Source organism: Falco rusticolus, chromosome 19 (genome assembly GCF_015220075.1).
Source record: "Falco rusticolus isolate bFalRus1 chromosome 19, bFalRus1.pri, whole genome shotgun sequence".
Taxonomy (NCBI): domain Eukaryota; kingdom Metazoa; phylum Chordata; class Aves; order Falconiformes; family Falconidae; genus Falco; species Falco rusticolus.
In genome coordinates this window covers 1,243,871-1,259,625 of record NC_051205.1, presented here as the reverse complement: position 1 = coordinate 1,259,625, position 15,755 = coordinate 1,243,871, and the positions used below count along the sequence as shown (strand labels likewise).

General features: G+C 54.0%; 2 protein-coding genes across 6 annotated transcripts; both read right to left on the bottom strand.

Annotated features, from left to right (window-relative positions):
- Positions 1-309: 309 nt before the first annotated feature.
- Positions 310-13,730, bottom strand: PRPF3 (pre-mRNA processing factor 3). Of its 3 annotated transcripts, XM_037370829.1 has the most exons (17): positions 13,621-13,730; positions 13,185-13,248; positions 11,403-11,586; positions 10,486-10,616; positions 7,208-7,354; positions 6,686-6,769; positions 6,361-6,581; positions 5,693-5,999; positions 4,833-4,999; positions 4,109-4,191; positions 3,387-3,530; positions 3,001-3,100; positions 2,381-2,494; positions 1,714-1,832; positions 1,056-1,139; positions 884-945; positions 310-576 (listed from the first exon to the last, which is right to left on the bottom strand). In XM_037370829.1, the coding sequence occupies exons 3-17, from the start codon at positions 11,545-11,547 to the stop codon at positions 430-432; spliced, it is 2,055 nt and encodes a 684-aa protein (XP_037226726.1). In that variant the 5' UTR covers positions 11,548-11,586; positions 13,185-13,248; positions 13,621-13,730; the 3' UTR covers positions 310-429. The 3 variants fall into 3 exon arrangements, with proteins under 3 accessions (XP_037226726.1, XP_037226727.1, XP_037226728.1); XM_037370830.1 differs by lacking the exons at positions 11,403-11,586; positions 13,185-13,248; positions 13,621-13,730 and adding an exon at positions 8,188-8,283 and having other exon boundaries at positions 10,486-10,582; XM_037370831.1 differs by lacking the exons at positions 10,486-10,616; positions 11,403-11,586; positions 13,185-13,248; positions 13,621-13,730 and adding exons at positions 8,188-8,283; positions 9,729-9,801.
- Positions 13,731-13,914: 184 nt separating this feature from the next.
- Positions 13,915-15,639, bottom strand: MRPS21 (mitochondrial ribosomal protein S21). Of its 3 annotated transcripts, none has more exons than XM_037371205.1 (3): positions 15,428-15,639; positions 15,095-15,190; positions 13,915-14,422 (listed from the first exon to the last, which is right to left on the bottom strand). In XM_037371205.1, the coding sequence occupies exons 2-3, from the start codon at positions 15,175-15,177 to the stop codon at positions 14,242-14,244; spliced, it is 264 nt and encodes an 87-aa protein (XP_037227102.1). In that variant the 5' UTR covers positions 15,178-15,190; positions 15,428-15,639; the 3' UTR covers positions 13,915-14,241. The 3 variants fall into 3 exon arrangements, with proteins under 3 accessions (XP_037227102.1, XP_037227103.1, XP_037227101.1); XM_037371206.1 differs by having other exon boundaries at positions 15,095-15,187; XM_037371204.1 differs by lacking the exon at positions 15,428-15,639 and having other exon boundaries at positions 15,095-15,271.
- Positions 15,640-15,755: the final 116 nt, after the last annotated feature.

Here is a 15,755-nt window from a genome sequence, read left to right as displayed (position 1 = left end):
TCTGCGCGCGCCCCCGCCGCGCAAGATGGCGGCCGCCCCCGGCTGGGAGCGCGGCCTGAGGGCTTGGTAACGGCAACCGCGCTGGAAAACAGCGCCCGGCCTCAAATAAATCCAACTGGTGGTACATAAGGGAAGGGGAGGCGGCTCCTGCCACCGCCAGACCCCCGCGGGCGGCCTGCGCCGCCCCCCCCCCGTTCCCTCACAGCCCCCCCTCACACACACCCCCACCCACCCCATTTCCACAGCCAAGAAACAACGCGGGGGCAGGCCGCCTCCACCGCCCCACCCCCCCAAGAGGCGTAACGGTGATTTGTTTTAAAAAATATGTCTTTAATGGGTGTGCTGAGGAGAGCAAGGGGTGGAGGGGGCTGTCCGAGGTCCGGCGGGGGGGCTGTGGTGTGAGGAGGGGGCGACGGCGGCCCCCTCACCTCAGTCTGTGGACTCCAGCACCGACTCGCTGAGGGCCAGGTCCCAGTAGTGCTCCGCACCGTGCTTCTTAAAGTGCTCCCGTGCCATGTTCTCCGTGGGGCACTGCTTAAATTTCATCTCGCCGAAGCTGCGGTCCTTCGCTGTGCCCTGGGAGGGGAAAAGGGGCGCTTTCCCACCCGTCTCTGGGGGAAACTCGTGGGAAACGCAGCTCCCAGCGGCTTGGGGAACCCGGGAAAAAATATTTTTTCAGGCTCATGCGTGACTAGGGGGAGCACTGCACGAGTTAGACGCTGCCAGCTCCGCTACAGCTTGAGAAACGCTACAGAAAAGAGTTGGAGCGGCAGGTTTGCCTCTGATCCAAAGCCTCCCAGCATCGCTCCTGCCCCAGCTGCTGCTGGGGCTCACTTCCCTCCAGCCTAAGCCCCGCCGGTACAGACCTACACCCACGACTCACCTCCCAAACCAGAGAGCATTTGTTTGTTTTCTTAACAGACTCCTCGTCGGACTCATCATCATCTGAAAAAAAAACCAACCGGTAAGGCCAATTTTAGTCCCGAAGGCAGATGAGGAGCGGGAGCCCCACCGCCGCTTCACCACCCCTCTTATGCGCACAGTTTTACACTTACCCTCTCCCTTCGTGTTTGATGTTTGCTCGTCCCATTTTATTCGATGAAGCATAAGACGTTTGAATTTCTTCTGTGCTTTTGGGCCTGGAGAAGAATTGAGACTCATTGTTCACAAAAAGTCCTTTAACCTTCAGTTTTCAGGAAGTTCGAAAAAGCAGCAGAATCCAAACGATGCCCACAAACCCTTCCCAGCGCACCCAGCTGACCAGGCATGGCAAGTAAGGCACAGCCAGACTGACCCAGTGCCAACACCCGTGGGGTGGCTGAGACTTTCTGGCAGCCTTTGGCACCTTGGGATTTCCTGCTGCCAAACAGGCTCTTCAACACCTCGCAAAAATTACTTAGAACAGCACAAAACATGAGAAGCTGCGGCAGACTGAGAAGTCTCCTCACTCTAAGCATCCGCTCAGAGCATCACGGATTCAAATCAAGTGCTTTTCCCTTCAACGCTGAATGCGCTGGGTTTTCTAACTGGATTACAGTGCACTCTGCAGTCAGCGCTAACCCCATTAGGGCCGTAATTAAGGGAGTTTCAAATGGCCTCCTTCCTTCCTTGTCCTTCCGTAACCCTCAATCAATAATTTTCACAGTAATTTTTGCTAGAAGCAAGCTTTTGAATGCTACGCTGTGACCGAAAGCCTGCCTCAAAAGTTCTCACCTCCTTCTACCACGACCACGTTGACATCTTTGTGTAAAACCACCACGCCTGTTAAGTACAGCTGGCCAGCGTTGGCTTCAATTTTGAATTTTTTTGCTGGATTGCTCAAGTTTCGGACCCTAAAGGATAGGATAAAAACCAAACACAAATGTTTGTGGAAATTATAATCAAGCCATAAAAGCTCCCTACTCTGCCTCAACTGGGTCCAGTGTTTCCTCCTCCAGCTCCGCGGGAGCTTTACCCACACCTCAAAATGACATCTGTTATCAGACTGCTGAAGCGGCTGTGTCTGTCCCTTCCCATTATTTCATTTAGAGCTTTAAAGTTTCCCAATTTCCAAACAGGGATGCACCAGGTCAGCTCTGACAGCTAGGAAACAGCTCTCGCCATTGGAAACTGCAGTCCCAGCTGAAACGCTCCAAACCCGACATGTGTTTTTAGTGCTGGACTGTAACTCTGTCCTTAACTTATCCTGTTAACGAACATGTCTTTTGGGACAGCGTTAATTGCTACAAGCCGGGATGCTTTAACGCTGGATGGAAACCTGATGAGTGGGGGCACAGTCCCGCTACTCAAGCCTGCTCCTCCCTACCAGCAGGTTTCTCTAGAGCATTTCTCTGGTGTATCTAGAAAGAGATGTACGGTGAGCGCTCTGCCCAGCCCTCACCTGTACACGGCTATGTGAACTCCCTGCGAAACGTCTTCTTTCAGCTTTTTAACCTTCTTCGCTTTTCGCTGTTCTGCTGTGAGCTTTCTCGCAGCGTTCGCTTCCTCGTGAGCTCTGGATGCAAAGAAAGATGCAGCTATAAGCAAGACGCAGCGTTACAGCATCACAATGGATCCCTTTCCTTCCCAGCACAGAATACAGATCCCAAAGCAGCTGCAAATCCTGCCCAGATCTCCGCTTGCACCTGCCTGGATTACAAGCAAGTGGGCTTTTTTAATCCAGTCACCCGTCCAAATCCATCCTCTGTCTCTCCATGAAAACATTCGTTAGTAACAACTGTGACCGTGACCATCATCCTCATTATGGTAGGAAACCCATTTAATATAGGGCATGAGGCCTCTCTCCAGTGGGAAGAGCTGCTCACGAAGACCCAGCGCCCCGCCGGCCTCAGGGGGGTCATTCAAGGCAGCTGAAACAGGCTACGAGAGCAACGCGCAGAAAATCACACTGCTGCTGCTTCGCTGCATCAGTTCAAGGATTTCGTTCTCTACAAATGCAGCACCAGCAATCAACCCATCAAAAAAACGACCCCCCAAAGTACGGTACAATGTGCCACCTACTTCTGTCTCTTCGCCATCTGCGCTCTGACATGAGCTTCGACTTTTGTTGGGTCCTGAACAGCTTCCGTCCCCAGTACTCGCATCAAGTTTGAAATTCTTACTGCAGGGAAACAGGAGAGGAGCTGTGAGAGGCTCCTGTCGGATGCCGGTTTGCCAGGACGGTAAAGCACAGAAACGGCAGGCACACGTGCAGGCTCATAAACCACCTGTACGGGCAGGTGTCGGATCACAGCAACACACCCACACACAGATCCACGCCGTCCCGCCGAGGCTGGGCGGCCTGCGGCTTTCCCAGCCACGTCCACGCTTGGCCCGGGCCACTGGTTTGAGGGCCCACACTAGCCCGGAGCGCCGCTGGCAGCGGGCCCCCTGTAACCGGCATTTACCTTTGGGCTCTGGCGGCGGCATCAGGCCCAGCCTGACTTTCTCTTGCAGCTCCTTCTGCGCTTCTCTCCGAGTCTGTCGTCGTAATTTCTTCTGCTCTTTCTTGGTTAAATAAACACCCAGGGTCACTGGTGTGTCACTGTCCACTGGGAAAAGAAATGAGGCAAGAGAAACGTAAATCTGCTGTTGAAGAAGCAAGAGAAAATACTGCCTGTGACCCTTACTGGAGGTGGGGGGCAACACCCCCACCACGCTCCGTGACCCCCACACTATCAACAAACCTGACCCCCACACCAAACGTGGAACCAGGCAAATGCGGTTTGACTGGGTTTTTTTATTATTATTTATTTTACTGAAAAGTTAAATGCTCTGTGGTTATTTTATGATCCTTCCTTGGGTCAAAACTAGGCTGCCGGCGAGGAGCCCGTGTCTGCACGGCCACCCAGCGAGCACAGAGCAGGCCATCGGTAGGTAAGCGAGCTATCCGTAACTACTACAGGTTTTACAAGTTTCCAAAATCAGGGCAGAGACCCTCCCTCCCGATTGTAGTTATCTTCACATTGCTTTCCAACTTGTCTTTGCACAATTCCTTCTCCTTACAGAGACATGAGACGCTGGGCTGCAGTGCTGCAGCTGGGGGCTTGCACACCCCACAAAGTGCTAACCCCTCAGAGTATTTTGTGTCTTAGTTCAACAGCGAAGTTGACCAAAACTGGGGCAGTACCTGGTGGGTTGAGCTGCGCCGGGTGCTCCACGAGGTTCGTGATCCCAAAGTACTCATCTTGCTTTGAAGACGTTCCACCTTTTCTAGAAGGGAAAGAGTTGGGCATCATTGCAAAACTCCCAGCCTGAATTCCTGTGTTCCCTTCAACACAAGCCATGAAAAAAAATAAAAAAAAATAACGCTTCCCTTGGGCCAGCTGTGCTGGATACCAAATCCCTACCCAAATCACTGATCAGAGCTCGATGTGCTGAAGGAGACACGCAGCAACGTAGTATTAATGCGTAGGTGTCTCCTCCAGTGGAGCAGCCACCCACATTTCACGGTTAGGAGACAGGCTTCCCACAACTCTACTGGGAACAAGACTCGTAGAGAACACTCACGCTTGAAAAAAACCCCAAACCACACCACCAACTCTGGGCCAGAAACAGCACTCTAACTCCAGGGCAGCCGCCGCCTCCAAGACCTTGGAGTCTTTGGGGGGAACACAGCCTCCAATGGGGAGAAGGGCAGCCACCGACCACCAAGACCTTGGGAGAAACGACCCCAAGAAAGAGCTTGGGAGCAAACCTGGTGCTGCTGGGATCTCAGGGATGAGGGAGGTGGAATTCCACAGCTCAAGCCAATACACCTGGTCCAACCCAACACACCACCACGTGACCCTTGAGATGCTCCCAGTTTTCCTCCCGCGGCAGGAGGATCAAAACCCAGCAAGTAAACCACTTACAAGTCGAGGCCGTTAGGGATGATGTAGGAGTCCCACCACTCTATCTCTGGGATCTCCCCCTCTTTCAGCTCCTTCTTAGGGGTAATAAGAGCCAACTTGGTGGAAGTGTGTATCCCTGTCTTCCTGGCAGCCTGAGAGATCTCTGCCTGCAGTTTTTCTAGTTGAGCCTGAGAACAAGGAGAGGAAAACGGCACATAAAGGTCATTCCAGAACAGCACAACCTTCGGGAAAAGCACAATACATATGCACCTGCTGATTGATTTCTTTTTTTCTTAAAACAATCTGAAGCAGACCACAGAAAAAAACCACACAGCACAGGACGGCAGAGTGACAGACCTCCCAGAAATCCGGTCTTATTACTGAGCCTTCTAGGAGCATGGAACAATCCCAAAGGAATATCTCCCTAGAGGCATCGTATCCCTGGACTTTTCTGTCTTAATGAAGCTCTTCTCTCCCCCTCTCCCCAAGACCTCGGGCATTTTACCAAGATTCCTTTAAACCTCCACTTCTAGAGTGATCAGTTCTGCAGAAAGAACGCTTAGGACCAATAATTATCTATTCTCTTTGGTAATTTTCAACCTTTTGCCAAAATTTAAAAAAAAAAAATAATAAAAATTTCTGTCTCTCATCAGGTAAGGATAGCTGTAAGAAAACTCATTCCACACACAAGTTCTAATTGGGATGCCTCCCTTTCCGACAAGAATGGTGTTGACAGAAAAGGTTCAGGTGACTTTAGTGAAAAGCTTCCTAGGCAAAGCCAACACAGCTCCCTTCACATCCCAGGAGAGGAGAATCAGCTCCCATCCCGAACCGAACCCTCACTCCTGTGCTGTCAGTTAGCATGGCAAGACCCCAAATACCTTCGTTCGCAACCTCTGGGCAATTTTCTCAAATTTGCCTTTTTCATGGAACTTAAAGGTGCGTTTCTGACGCTGGGCTGGGGTTATGGAGACCCGGGGGTCAAAGTAAGTGTTCGACTCCATATCTTCCGAGGGCTTTTCTTTAAGCTGCTGTTTGAACTGCTCTCTCTTCACAGCTCTGATGTTTGCTTTTAGGGTTGGCATGCGGTGAGTCAACTCAATCTCTTTACCAGTCGCGTCAACAGTTCGGCCTTGCTCATCCAAGATCAGTGGCGTAGGCTTTGTCTGATCCTTCAGCTCCACTTTCCTGGCAGCAAGAGACAATAACGTTGCATTAAAACGTGAGCACAAAGGAAACGTGAGCCCTGTTTCCACGGGAAGCACCAAAGTGGCCCACAGCTTGTGGAAGGCCTCCTTGTTACGTTAAATCTCATCTATGCTGCCAGCACGGACTTAAAGCTCGTGCGCAGAAGCTGGGAGTCTTACCCAAGGAAGGTGTAACCTCCATTTCACCTCTTTAATATCAGATTTGTTCCTTCAGCAGGCGTTAAGGCCAGCGCTAGGGAACCAACAGTGCTGGAGAAACCCTCGGTCAGACCCTCCACCGGTGTTTTGGAGTTAGGCTCACCAGGATCACACAGAGTGTGCAAGGAACAGCAGGTACTCACGGTGGTGCGATCCCCATCGCGTGCAGGTTGGCCAGCCCCACCATGTTGGCGTTGCCAATGAGCCCTGGTTTCAAAGCCAGCTGAGCCTGGATTCGGGCCTGCAGCTCCGCTGCTTTCCTGGCCTTCTCAATGGCATCGTTCATGAACGTCGCTGCCTGCGAGGGCTGGATCGTGTTGCCGATGGGAAGGCGTTCCGATTGGGATGAAGAAGAAATTTTGGGCTGTTGACAGAAAAGGAAGTTTTGTGAGGTGCGTGTTCTAGCACACTAAAGTCAACAAGTCATAGCTGAATCTGCAGGATTTGCCTGTGGCTGCCAGTAGGTACCTGTGGTGTCGGTGGACTGATGAAACTCAGCTGCTTTTTCCTCTCTTCAATCTGCCGGGTGGCTGCCTCCATCATCTGTTTGATCTGTGGAAAGAGAATTGGACAGTGAATTTTTCTTCCCTTTATCAGAAGGAGGGAAGGGGTCCTCAGCACCCCGTTACAGCTGCAGATGCAGGCAAGCCAGCGTAGCGAGAATGATATTGTATCAAACGGTGTGGATCGACAACCTCCAGCTGTAGAGAAGGAATTTTACCATGCAGGCACTCTCTACCAAGACCTTTCACAAACATCCAAACTTCCCTCACTCGAAGGCTTCACATCATCGTTAGCCTAACGCACAAGCAGCCGTGAGCCTTGTGAAATGAACACAGCAAGCAAAGGACAGTCAAAAGCAACTTGCTGTTTGCTCGCTCAGCTTGTGAGGTGAATTAGGATACAGTAAACACTAAACCATGTTGGGATTCAAGATCTCAGCCACGGGCAGCTCTGTTCCGGGGCAGAGCTCATGTAACACAGCCTAACCTGTAGCTTGGTCAGCATCCCAGGGCTCTCCGACGGTGGGCCTGGAATGACCTCAGGCTCATCCTCAACCTCCTCGAATCGCGGTATGCGCCGCTTCTTGACGCCAGAAGATTCCTTGGATACCTCAGAGTCATCACCAAAGACATCCTAATGTAAAAGGAAAGGAGAAAACTGTGGTTAAAAACAAAGGGTTCTCCTCACGGCCAGCGTTTTAAGATGAGAAACCAGCACGCGGATCAGATCTGGCACAGTACGGTCAGCACTGCGTTGCGGTTCAGTTTCCAGGGCAGCGCTCGCAGGCTGATCTACCGGTAATCCCACATGAAGCCTGTGCCCTGGTCCCCCACCAGAGAAGCCTCCATGATGATCCATGCAAGAGCGTGAAGGACAGGACACATCACAGGGATGTGCCCGTGTAATAGCCACCACATAATTCCCTCAGACGGTCAAAGGTTTTTTGGCACCGAGGAGACTGAAGGTCTCACTCAGCTGCCCAGAGAGATGGAAAAAGCCTGCCCACAAGCTGACCTGACTGGGCTAAAATAATTTCCATGTCTTCCACCAACTTCAGAGGGTTTGGTGAAAGAAGCTGCGCTGTCCCACCACGTCCTCCCCCAAAGGAGGATGCAGCCGCAGACCCAGGGCGGGTCGGCGTTTCCTCACACTCCGACCCAGCCGACTCCAGCTTGGATCCAAAGACGCTGCGCTCCAAGCGAGCCGCTCCGGAGAAGCGCAGCTCAGAGAGTAAGTGGAGCAACGATCACGCTGCTGGACTCACATGCAGCGCGAGGGTCACAAAACAAAAGGCAAGGTGCGCTTTACACGGAGCGCTGCTCAAGCACGCCCCAGCTCGTGAGACTGCGGCCATGGATTTCATCTAGTCAGTGCCTGGTTTGTGTACGGCAAACTGGATTTGTCCATGCGACTGTGTTACTGTAGTGTGTGTGTCAAGGTGTTATTTGAAAATAAAATATACACACCGGTTGTAAGCGTTAGTTGCAATCCCTTCTTCACTATAACGGTTCATATTCTACAAGGACACTTCCTCATCCAGACACAGGTACTTCTTGGAAAACCTACAAGTTCAAGAGAAAGGACTTGCCCATAGTATAAAGTGTGTAAACCATTACGTTTTAGTTCCTGAAACTTCCCAAGCAATGACCTACCCCACAAGAGTTAACCAAGGAGAGAGAAGGCAGGCCAGGCAGCGCATTGAAGACAGCTAACGTAGCACTCTGAATTAATTCACTGCCCATTGCTACAAGATCTAAGTGTGCAAGTACAAATTCAACTCTAAAACCTGCGCTGGGGTGAAGGGGAAAGTCAGTCGGCAAGTATGGCCGCGATCTGACAAACTCACTAGACGGCCTCGTGTTACAGCAAGGGTCAGGACAGATCTAGATCTTGATGGAGGACCTCCAAGGAAGGTAATTCCGGACAGAAGGGTTGACTATTTGGCAGGCAGGACGCCTGTCCCTATGCCAGGAGCCAAGAGAAGAGGATAGGTCCGCTCTGCTGCTTCCCAGCCCTGCTTTCGGGGTAGCTGGCAAGCCGAGGATGCCATCAGCGGTCACGCAAGACACCCCAGTGGCTGCTTCGCTGGAGAAGAATCGCCTGCTCCGCACCCAACCCCATCCCTGCTCTGCCAGCACGAAATCCCCTCTGCACCAGGATGCTGCTCCCTCCCTCCCTCCCCATCCGGCAGTGCGCTGGCCACGGCCACGAGGAAGATGATGAGAGGACAAGACAGCCCGAAGGCGGGCACAGCAACAGGGGAATCTGAATTCAACTTGTGAAGAAAGGGAGGACCTGCAGGTTTTACTAGTGCCACAGGGCTGCGAGTGTCGCCCCGCCTGACACCCTGACATCACGAAACACCAAGCAGCGATGGGACAGACAATGTCCCCATCTCTCTGTCATCTTCCCAAGAGGTCAAAAGCAAGAGGGTTGTGGGGAAAAGCCAGGATCTCCCAGCCTAGCTGGAACCTCGCCTTTTTAACGGCCCTGCAGCAGCTCGGCACAGTGTGTTAGCCAAATTAAAGCAGAACCGCAGCACAAAAATACTTGAAAGATGCTTAGTGGCAGTTCTGTGGTGACCAAAAAAAGCTGCACGAGACTGAGATCTTTTTAAGCCACTGCTGCTATTTGGGAGGGGGATGGACACGTGAACCCAAACCTCCCCAGGTCAGTAAATGGAGTTGTGCTGCTGCTCCTCGGGCTGTACCAGCTCGGCAGGATGGAAGCTGCTTTAACGCACCATTCGTTAGCCGGTGAACGTACCCAGACCGGGAGGAGACCCCATCTGGCACTGGTTAAAGCCTCAGCCAGACAGCTGGAGAAAAAGCAAGTTTCTAACGGAAAACAGGGAGTGGAAGCAGCTCTCTCCCAACACACCTGAAGAGATCGAAATCCCGAACACGATTATTGCAGCTCCCTGAGGTTAAGGGCTGACTGAAACTGTCACAGAGAAACACAGATTGCCATACAACAGGAACCTCAGAAAAAGTGAAAGGAAACTTACTTTGTAAGCGGGGAGCAGCATGGAGGGTAGCCCCTTTTAAACTCGGCATGCGAGTGATGGAAAAAATGCAATTCCAGAAGATGGCGAGTAAAGTCTTCAAGAGAAGAAAGGAGGTGAAAACAGGTTTGGATGCATGAGACTTCCACCATCCCAGACAAGCATTAGATGGGAGAAACACCAGAGAGCTATTAAATCCCTGCCGTAATTAACCTTGTGCTATGACAGGGGTTGTCAAAAATCATCCTCTGTTGATTCCGGATGGGGGGGAAAAAAATAAAAAAATAAAAAAAAAGAGAATGAAACCCCACCACAGAGCCCCACTCAGTGGCTGACAGGGAGAGCTGGCTGGCAGGGTGAAACGCGGCGCCTGGGCAAGGAAGAGTGACGGGAAGTCGCCGGGAGTGCTGAGTGAGCCCAGGCTCTCACTGAAAACACAACGGTAAAGAGGGCAAAAGAAAACAGAGAGACGGAGCCCCGGTGAAGTTACTCCACTGCACGGGCCTAGCAGAGATTGGTAAGGAAATCAAAAGCCCCAGCCTCCACCTTGGCTGCCACCAAGGAGAGCATGGCTCTTCCTCATCCGAAGAGAACCCGCAAGGTAAAGGCTCACACACTTCATCATGGAAAAGAGTCTTTTCTCTTGAACTTTAAGCATTACGAGATGTACCTCTCTGGAAGAGGAAAGTGTGGCAGAGCACCAGTGCTGCCTCCACGGCCACCAAATCACAGAAAAAAGCAATCAATAATCAATAATCACCTTCAGTTCTCGTTTTCGGTTCCGGTCACTGTTGGACTTGGAGTGCCTGGAGCTTCGGCCTTCCTCCACCGCTTCAAAAAGCTTGTCCACAAATCGCAGGGTGGAATCGTCAAGAAAGGGTTTGAGGTGGTCTGGAAAAGAAGAGTTGTGTAAATTCAGAATTCACTGCTTGGGATGAGCAGGTGAACGGAGAATCTGCCGAGAGTTCTGTGAATCTGTAAAACACTTATTTACAAGTGGATTCAACTGTACTAATGCAGCGGGGCCTGCGACCCGAGGTCCGGAGGCCTCTGGGACCTGCAGATCCTGTCGGCAGGAGCTTTAAGGATTAAGTAAATCTGGACCTCAACTAGAAAAAAATTAGGGCTCTAACGGTCAAAAAACCCCAAAACAACCGAAAACCAAACCACAAATTAAATTACCATTTTAAGTTCCTTTAGAAAAAGAGCCCTTTAATTAATTTTTACTTCCCCTTTTTTTGTAATGCATTCCAAGGCTTTTGGTTGCATGTCACGTGTCCGCATGGATTTGCAAGTACTCACCTCTGCCTCAACAAGGCGGAGTCAGAACCACCTTGGACCTACACCTGGACGTACACTCAGGAGATTCCAGGTTTGGGGTTTTTTTGTCTCCTTTAGAAAACTAGCCCAACACACAGCAGATTTCACGCCACCGAGGATGGCATTCGCCCTCCACGTTCTGCCAGCCACCACTGGCAAGGAAACCCTGACCGGCCATGCAGCCTGGCACCACCAGCAGGAGGTCGGTCTTCCGGGAATAGGAGGAATGATTTTAAGTCTGATTTGAGGCTATTTCAAGGCTATTTGAGGATTTGTGTGCACTTATTTTCTCCATCAAGGGGTCTGACCACCTCTACAAAGAGCTGCAGGGTCAGGGCTGGAGCCCACAGGACATACCAGCTGCTTTCTTTTTGTCCATGCCCTTCCCGACGCAGTTCAGCGCTGCGGTGACCACGGTGGGCTCTGAGAACCCCAGGACTCGCTTCACCGTCTTCTCGATCCATGGTTTCAGCTCATCCAGTTCTCTTTTGGAGAGCGACATCTTTGCCAGAGAAGCTGAACTGAATTATCTTACTCGTACCTGTAAAGAAACCAAAATCAGAAAACCACAGGCTAGTAAAATAAAAGTATTGGATTATCGTTGCTTCCGCGCTGCGCTTTTCTCCTTCACAAGAAAGCTCACAAGCAATGAAAGCTCTCGGAGACTACTTTTGCTCCCTTATTTTTAAAAACACAAACTGAAACTAGATGAGGCACACAGGGAGGAAGGGCCTTGGCAGCCAGGAGCCACGACCTGACCAGACAAAACGCAGCATCAGGCCCCGCGAAGGGAAATAGTGCTCGTAGCTTCATCTGCGGGGAAAGCCCTGAACCTCCTACATCCCACCAGCCTTCCCTCATGGATGACGGACACATGGCAAGCCCCATACCCGATCCTCCCAGCTCAGGCTCCTCTTTCACACATGGATTGGCCACAAACGGGAGCAAAACGTTTGGTCTCGGGGCATCCCTTCATGCCCCAGCTTCTCCTTGAACTTTGCTCAGTTGTTTCCGTGGCTGCTACTCCAGTTACTGACGCACCTCGAGCCACACAGGTCCGTGCAAGTCACGCACCTGCTAACCCTTAATTAGCCCCTTTCCCGTGAGGTTCACAAACACCTTCTGAACATGTTCCGCTTGACTGATACTTAAAAGTTCAGCATGTGGCTGGCTGCCTCTGGGTTTGCTGTTTAAACCAGCAGCCAGTGGAGGCAAACCCAAAATGACACATTTTTCAAGGCAAAAAATTTCTTCCCGTCAACTGTTAGCGGCTCTCGCACCGTCAGTCACAGCCTGCAGATGCAGTAATGTTTGATTACGTGCCCGGGACCTAATCTGATTTGGAAACCAAGTCTCCTTTATCTGGAAACAGGAGAAAATCTTCTTAAGGAAATTGTTTGACCTCGGCATTTCTGCCCCGCATAAGAGGCCTGCAGAGCTTTGACGTGGGTTTATTTTAACAGAAATCCAATCAAATACGGTTATCAGCCCCAAAACCGAGAATGAAGAGCTCGGGTGTTAGCTGTAACAAAACACTTTGATACCAAGTCTGCAAACGGCAGCCAAGAGAAGGAATCCACAGGTTTAAAGCAGCAACCGGGGGCTTCGCTCTCCCTCTCTGCAGCCAAAAGCCTGAAAATCCCCGCAGCCGCTGGCTTTTTTCCAGCAGGTTTCCCAGAGATGGACGCAAATGTAGCAAAACCCACCCAAAAAAAGCACAATTATGGCATTTCATCCTTAAGTTCCGACTCTGCTGTACGTAATGCTTCGGGACAAAGCTAGAGGTTCAAGGCAAGCGGAAAATAATTACAACACTGACACATCAACAGCTTCACACGCGCATGGTATTAAATGGAGAACTTAATTAGCGCTTGGCTTAAGCTCTGCATTAACCTTTAACTTCTGTAATCGAATAAGGACTGAGAGTGGAGCGCAACAGGTTTGATGGTGTTTTAGTTGGAATGTGGGGAGAGCAAACGCGCCGCTGGGGGTCCGTAGGGAAGGTGCAAACAGGTGCCCACGAGGACCGGAGTCCTGAGCACCCCCGGGCCACAGGGCATCAGGAAGGAGGACGGTGGGTAAACAGCACCTACAAGACTTTAGATACCGGTACGGGCAGGGCCACCGGTGCCGCGTTACCTGCCGGGACGGTGCGAAGCTGGAGCCGATGCTCCCGCGGCGCTGCGGCCTCACCAGCTGCTTCCTTAGGGGGTAAAAAATAATAATAATTCAGCTCCGCCGCGGTTGAATCGCCCGCCGGAGGCTAGAGCGGCCGCTGAGGCGAGGCCCGGCCCGCCCAGAGCCCGCTGCCGCATGCCCGGTGGCCACCGAAGTGCCCCAACGGCGCTGGGGATCCCCGGTGGTCCTGGTGACGATCCCCCTCCGGCTCCAACCCCCCCACACAGGGCCCGGGCCCGCCAGGCCCGGTCCCCGCCAGGCGCGGAGCTGCGCGCAGGGCCCCGGCCCGGCAGCGGGACCCCTCAGGGCGCCGCGGGCCCGCGGCCAAGAGCTCGGGGCCCGTCCCCGGGACACCCCCGCGCCCCCTCGGCACCCCTAGCTCCCCCCCTCCCCTCACCGGAGCGGCGCGGCGGGGCGCGGCCCCGGCAGGCCCCGGCGGCCCTGACGGTGACGGCACGTCGGGGCGGAAGCGGAAACGGCCGCGCGGCGCCTGCGCGCCCGCCCGCGCGGGGGGTGCCGGGAGGAAAGAAGGCGGGGCCAGCTGCCCGTGCCCGCCGACGTCACGTGGCCCACGAAGCCCCACCCACCCCGCGTTTCCCGCGCTCTCAGCCAGCGCGGGAAGCGCCGCCGCGTGTCCGCGGACGCCGAGGCTCCTCCCGCCACGGTTAATTAAAGCCAAATTAAAACGCAATTAAGGGAAGGGAACTTTTATTAATTTTTTGGGGGAAGGCCCTGGAGCCTTTATTAATTGGGGGGGTGGGGTAGCTCCCTCCTTGGCCCTTTATTGTTGGGGGGGAGGGGTGGTGCCCCCCCCCCCTCTCCCCTGGCCTTTATTAATTTGGGGGGGTGGCTCCCCTCCCAGGGCCATTATAAAGGGGTGGGTGGTTCCCCCCGGAGCCTTTATTAATTGGGGGTGTCTGTGCTCTCTCCTCTGCCCTTCATTAATTAGGGGGCCATGATGCTGCCCCTTGGAGCTGTTACGAAATGGGGAGTGAGCTTTTCAAAGGGGGGCTCCCCACTAGCAGCCCAGCCAGGGGTCCGGCCGGTTGGTCCGTGCCAAGAAGGTGATCTTCCGGGCCATCTCGGCATTGTAGACCCGCCGGCACTCCTCATAGGCCCGGCGCTGCCGCTGCCGGCATGGCTTCTCGTAGTAGCGCCGCCGCCGCACTGCCTCCACCACGCCATCAAGCGTGAGGATCCTGGCGGGGGGGAAGAGATGGGGTGAGAGGGGCCATGTTCCCCCTCGCTGCTCCCCCCTTTTCTGCATGATGGAAACTCGCATGATGGATTTGATTAAAATCGGGCCTGGCTTCTGCCATCGTAATGTTCCTGCATTGATTCCAACCGCGCACCCGGAATGAGGGCGGGAATTGGTGCCCGCAGACCTTCATTAAGCCATGACATGAAGGCGGGTGTGGCAGGTCACAGCCTGGTGATGGGACACCCCCCTCCTCCTCGCCCAACCCGCCCCAGATGTCACCAACCCACCAGTGACACTGCTGCCCATGCTCCTGCCTGCTTTTATACTAACTCGTTTCATTAATTCATTTTAATTTAATTATATCTGCATGTACGGACACATTAGGATGCAGAGCCGATGGAAGACCCCCCGCGCGACCCTCCCCAACCCCACCCCCTCATTTTATAGAGGCGTCCAAGTTTGAAAAAAAAACCAAAAATACACGTTCTAAGCCCAATTCCTGGGGGCTGGGGTGGGGTTTTTTCCTTGTTTTTAAGAACCTGGACATACTGGATGTGTAAAGCGGGGGGACTTCACGCGCATGACCCCAGCCAAGAAGTAATTACACCTGGTTTAATTAGCGTGACCAGGCCCCCGGAGCCGCTGCCCCCCTCCCCGGGCCCCCCCTCACCTGTTGAGCGAGCTGTAGGCCGCGTCCACGTTGCCGTTCTGCACCATGACGGTGCGGCCCACGAAGCGGAGGTGATTCGCCATGGCCGCTGCTCTGCTGGGGGACGGGGGGGGCGCGGGCGGCTGGGACGGGGCGGCCCCGGGGCTCCCCCCAACCCCCCCACCGGGCCCCGGCTGGGCCGCCCCCGCCCTCACGGAAGGACCCGGTCCCCCGCCCCCTCCCCGCCCCCTCCCCGCCCGCGGAGGCCCCCACCGAGCCGCGCCCCCCCCCCTCCCGGTGCCGGGCGCGGGCCTGACAGGTCCCGTCCGGAGCAGCCGCGGCCGCTCCACTCACCGCCCCAGCGCCCCGGAACCGGAAGTCAAACCCTGTACCGGAAGTCGCAGCCGTCACCAGCGGGGGCGGGACTTAGCTGGGGTCACGCGGCCATAGGTCGGGATGGGCGTAAGGGGCGGGGGTCAGGGTGCAGGTCACGGGGTCAAAGGTCATGGCTAATTACGGGGTAGAGGGCGGGACTTGACCCATGGGGCGCGGCGCTCTGTGGGGTACAGGGTCAGGTCACAGGGTCAGGGGTCAGGGCCTGGGAGGGGGGGGACGCACCGGGGGTCCCGCTGCGGAGGGGCAGGGCCCAGCCCCGCCCCCCCCCCGCGTTCCCCCGGACAGA

Bases quoted from the DNA above. Each gene is read 5' to 3' on its own strand.
- PRPF3 (XM_037370829.1), bottom strand. From the start codon at position 11,547: ATGTCGCTCTCCAAAAGAGAACTGGATGAGCTGAAACCATGGATCGAG. The intron at 10,617-11,402 runs GTATGTCCTGTG...CTTCTTTTCCAG, and splicing joins GGACAAAAAGAAAGCAGCTG to ACCACCTCAAACCCTTTCTT. The intron at 1,140-1,713 runs GTGAGAACTTTT...ATTCTTCTCCAG, and splicing joins CGTGGTCGTGGTAGAAGGAG to GCCCAAAAGCACAGAAGAAA.
- MRPS21 (XM_037371205.1), bottom strand. From the start codon at position 15,177: ATGGCGAATCACCTCCGCTTCGTGGGCCGCACCGTCATGGTGCAGAAC. The intron at 14,423-15,094 runs GTGAGGGGGGGC...CCCCCCCGCCAG, and splicing joins GCCTACAGCTCGCTCAACAG to GATCCTCACGCTTGATGGCG.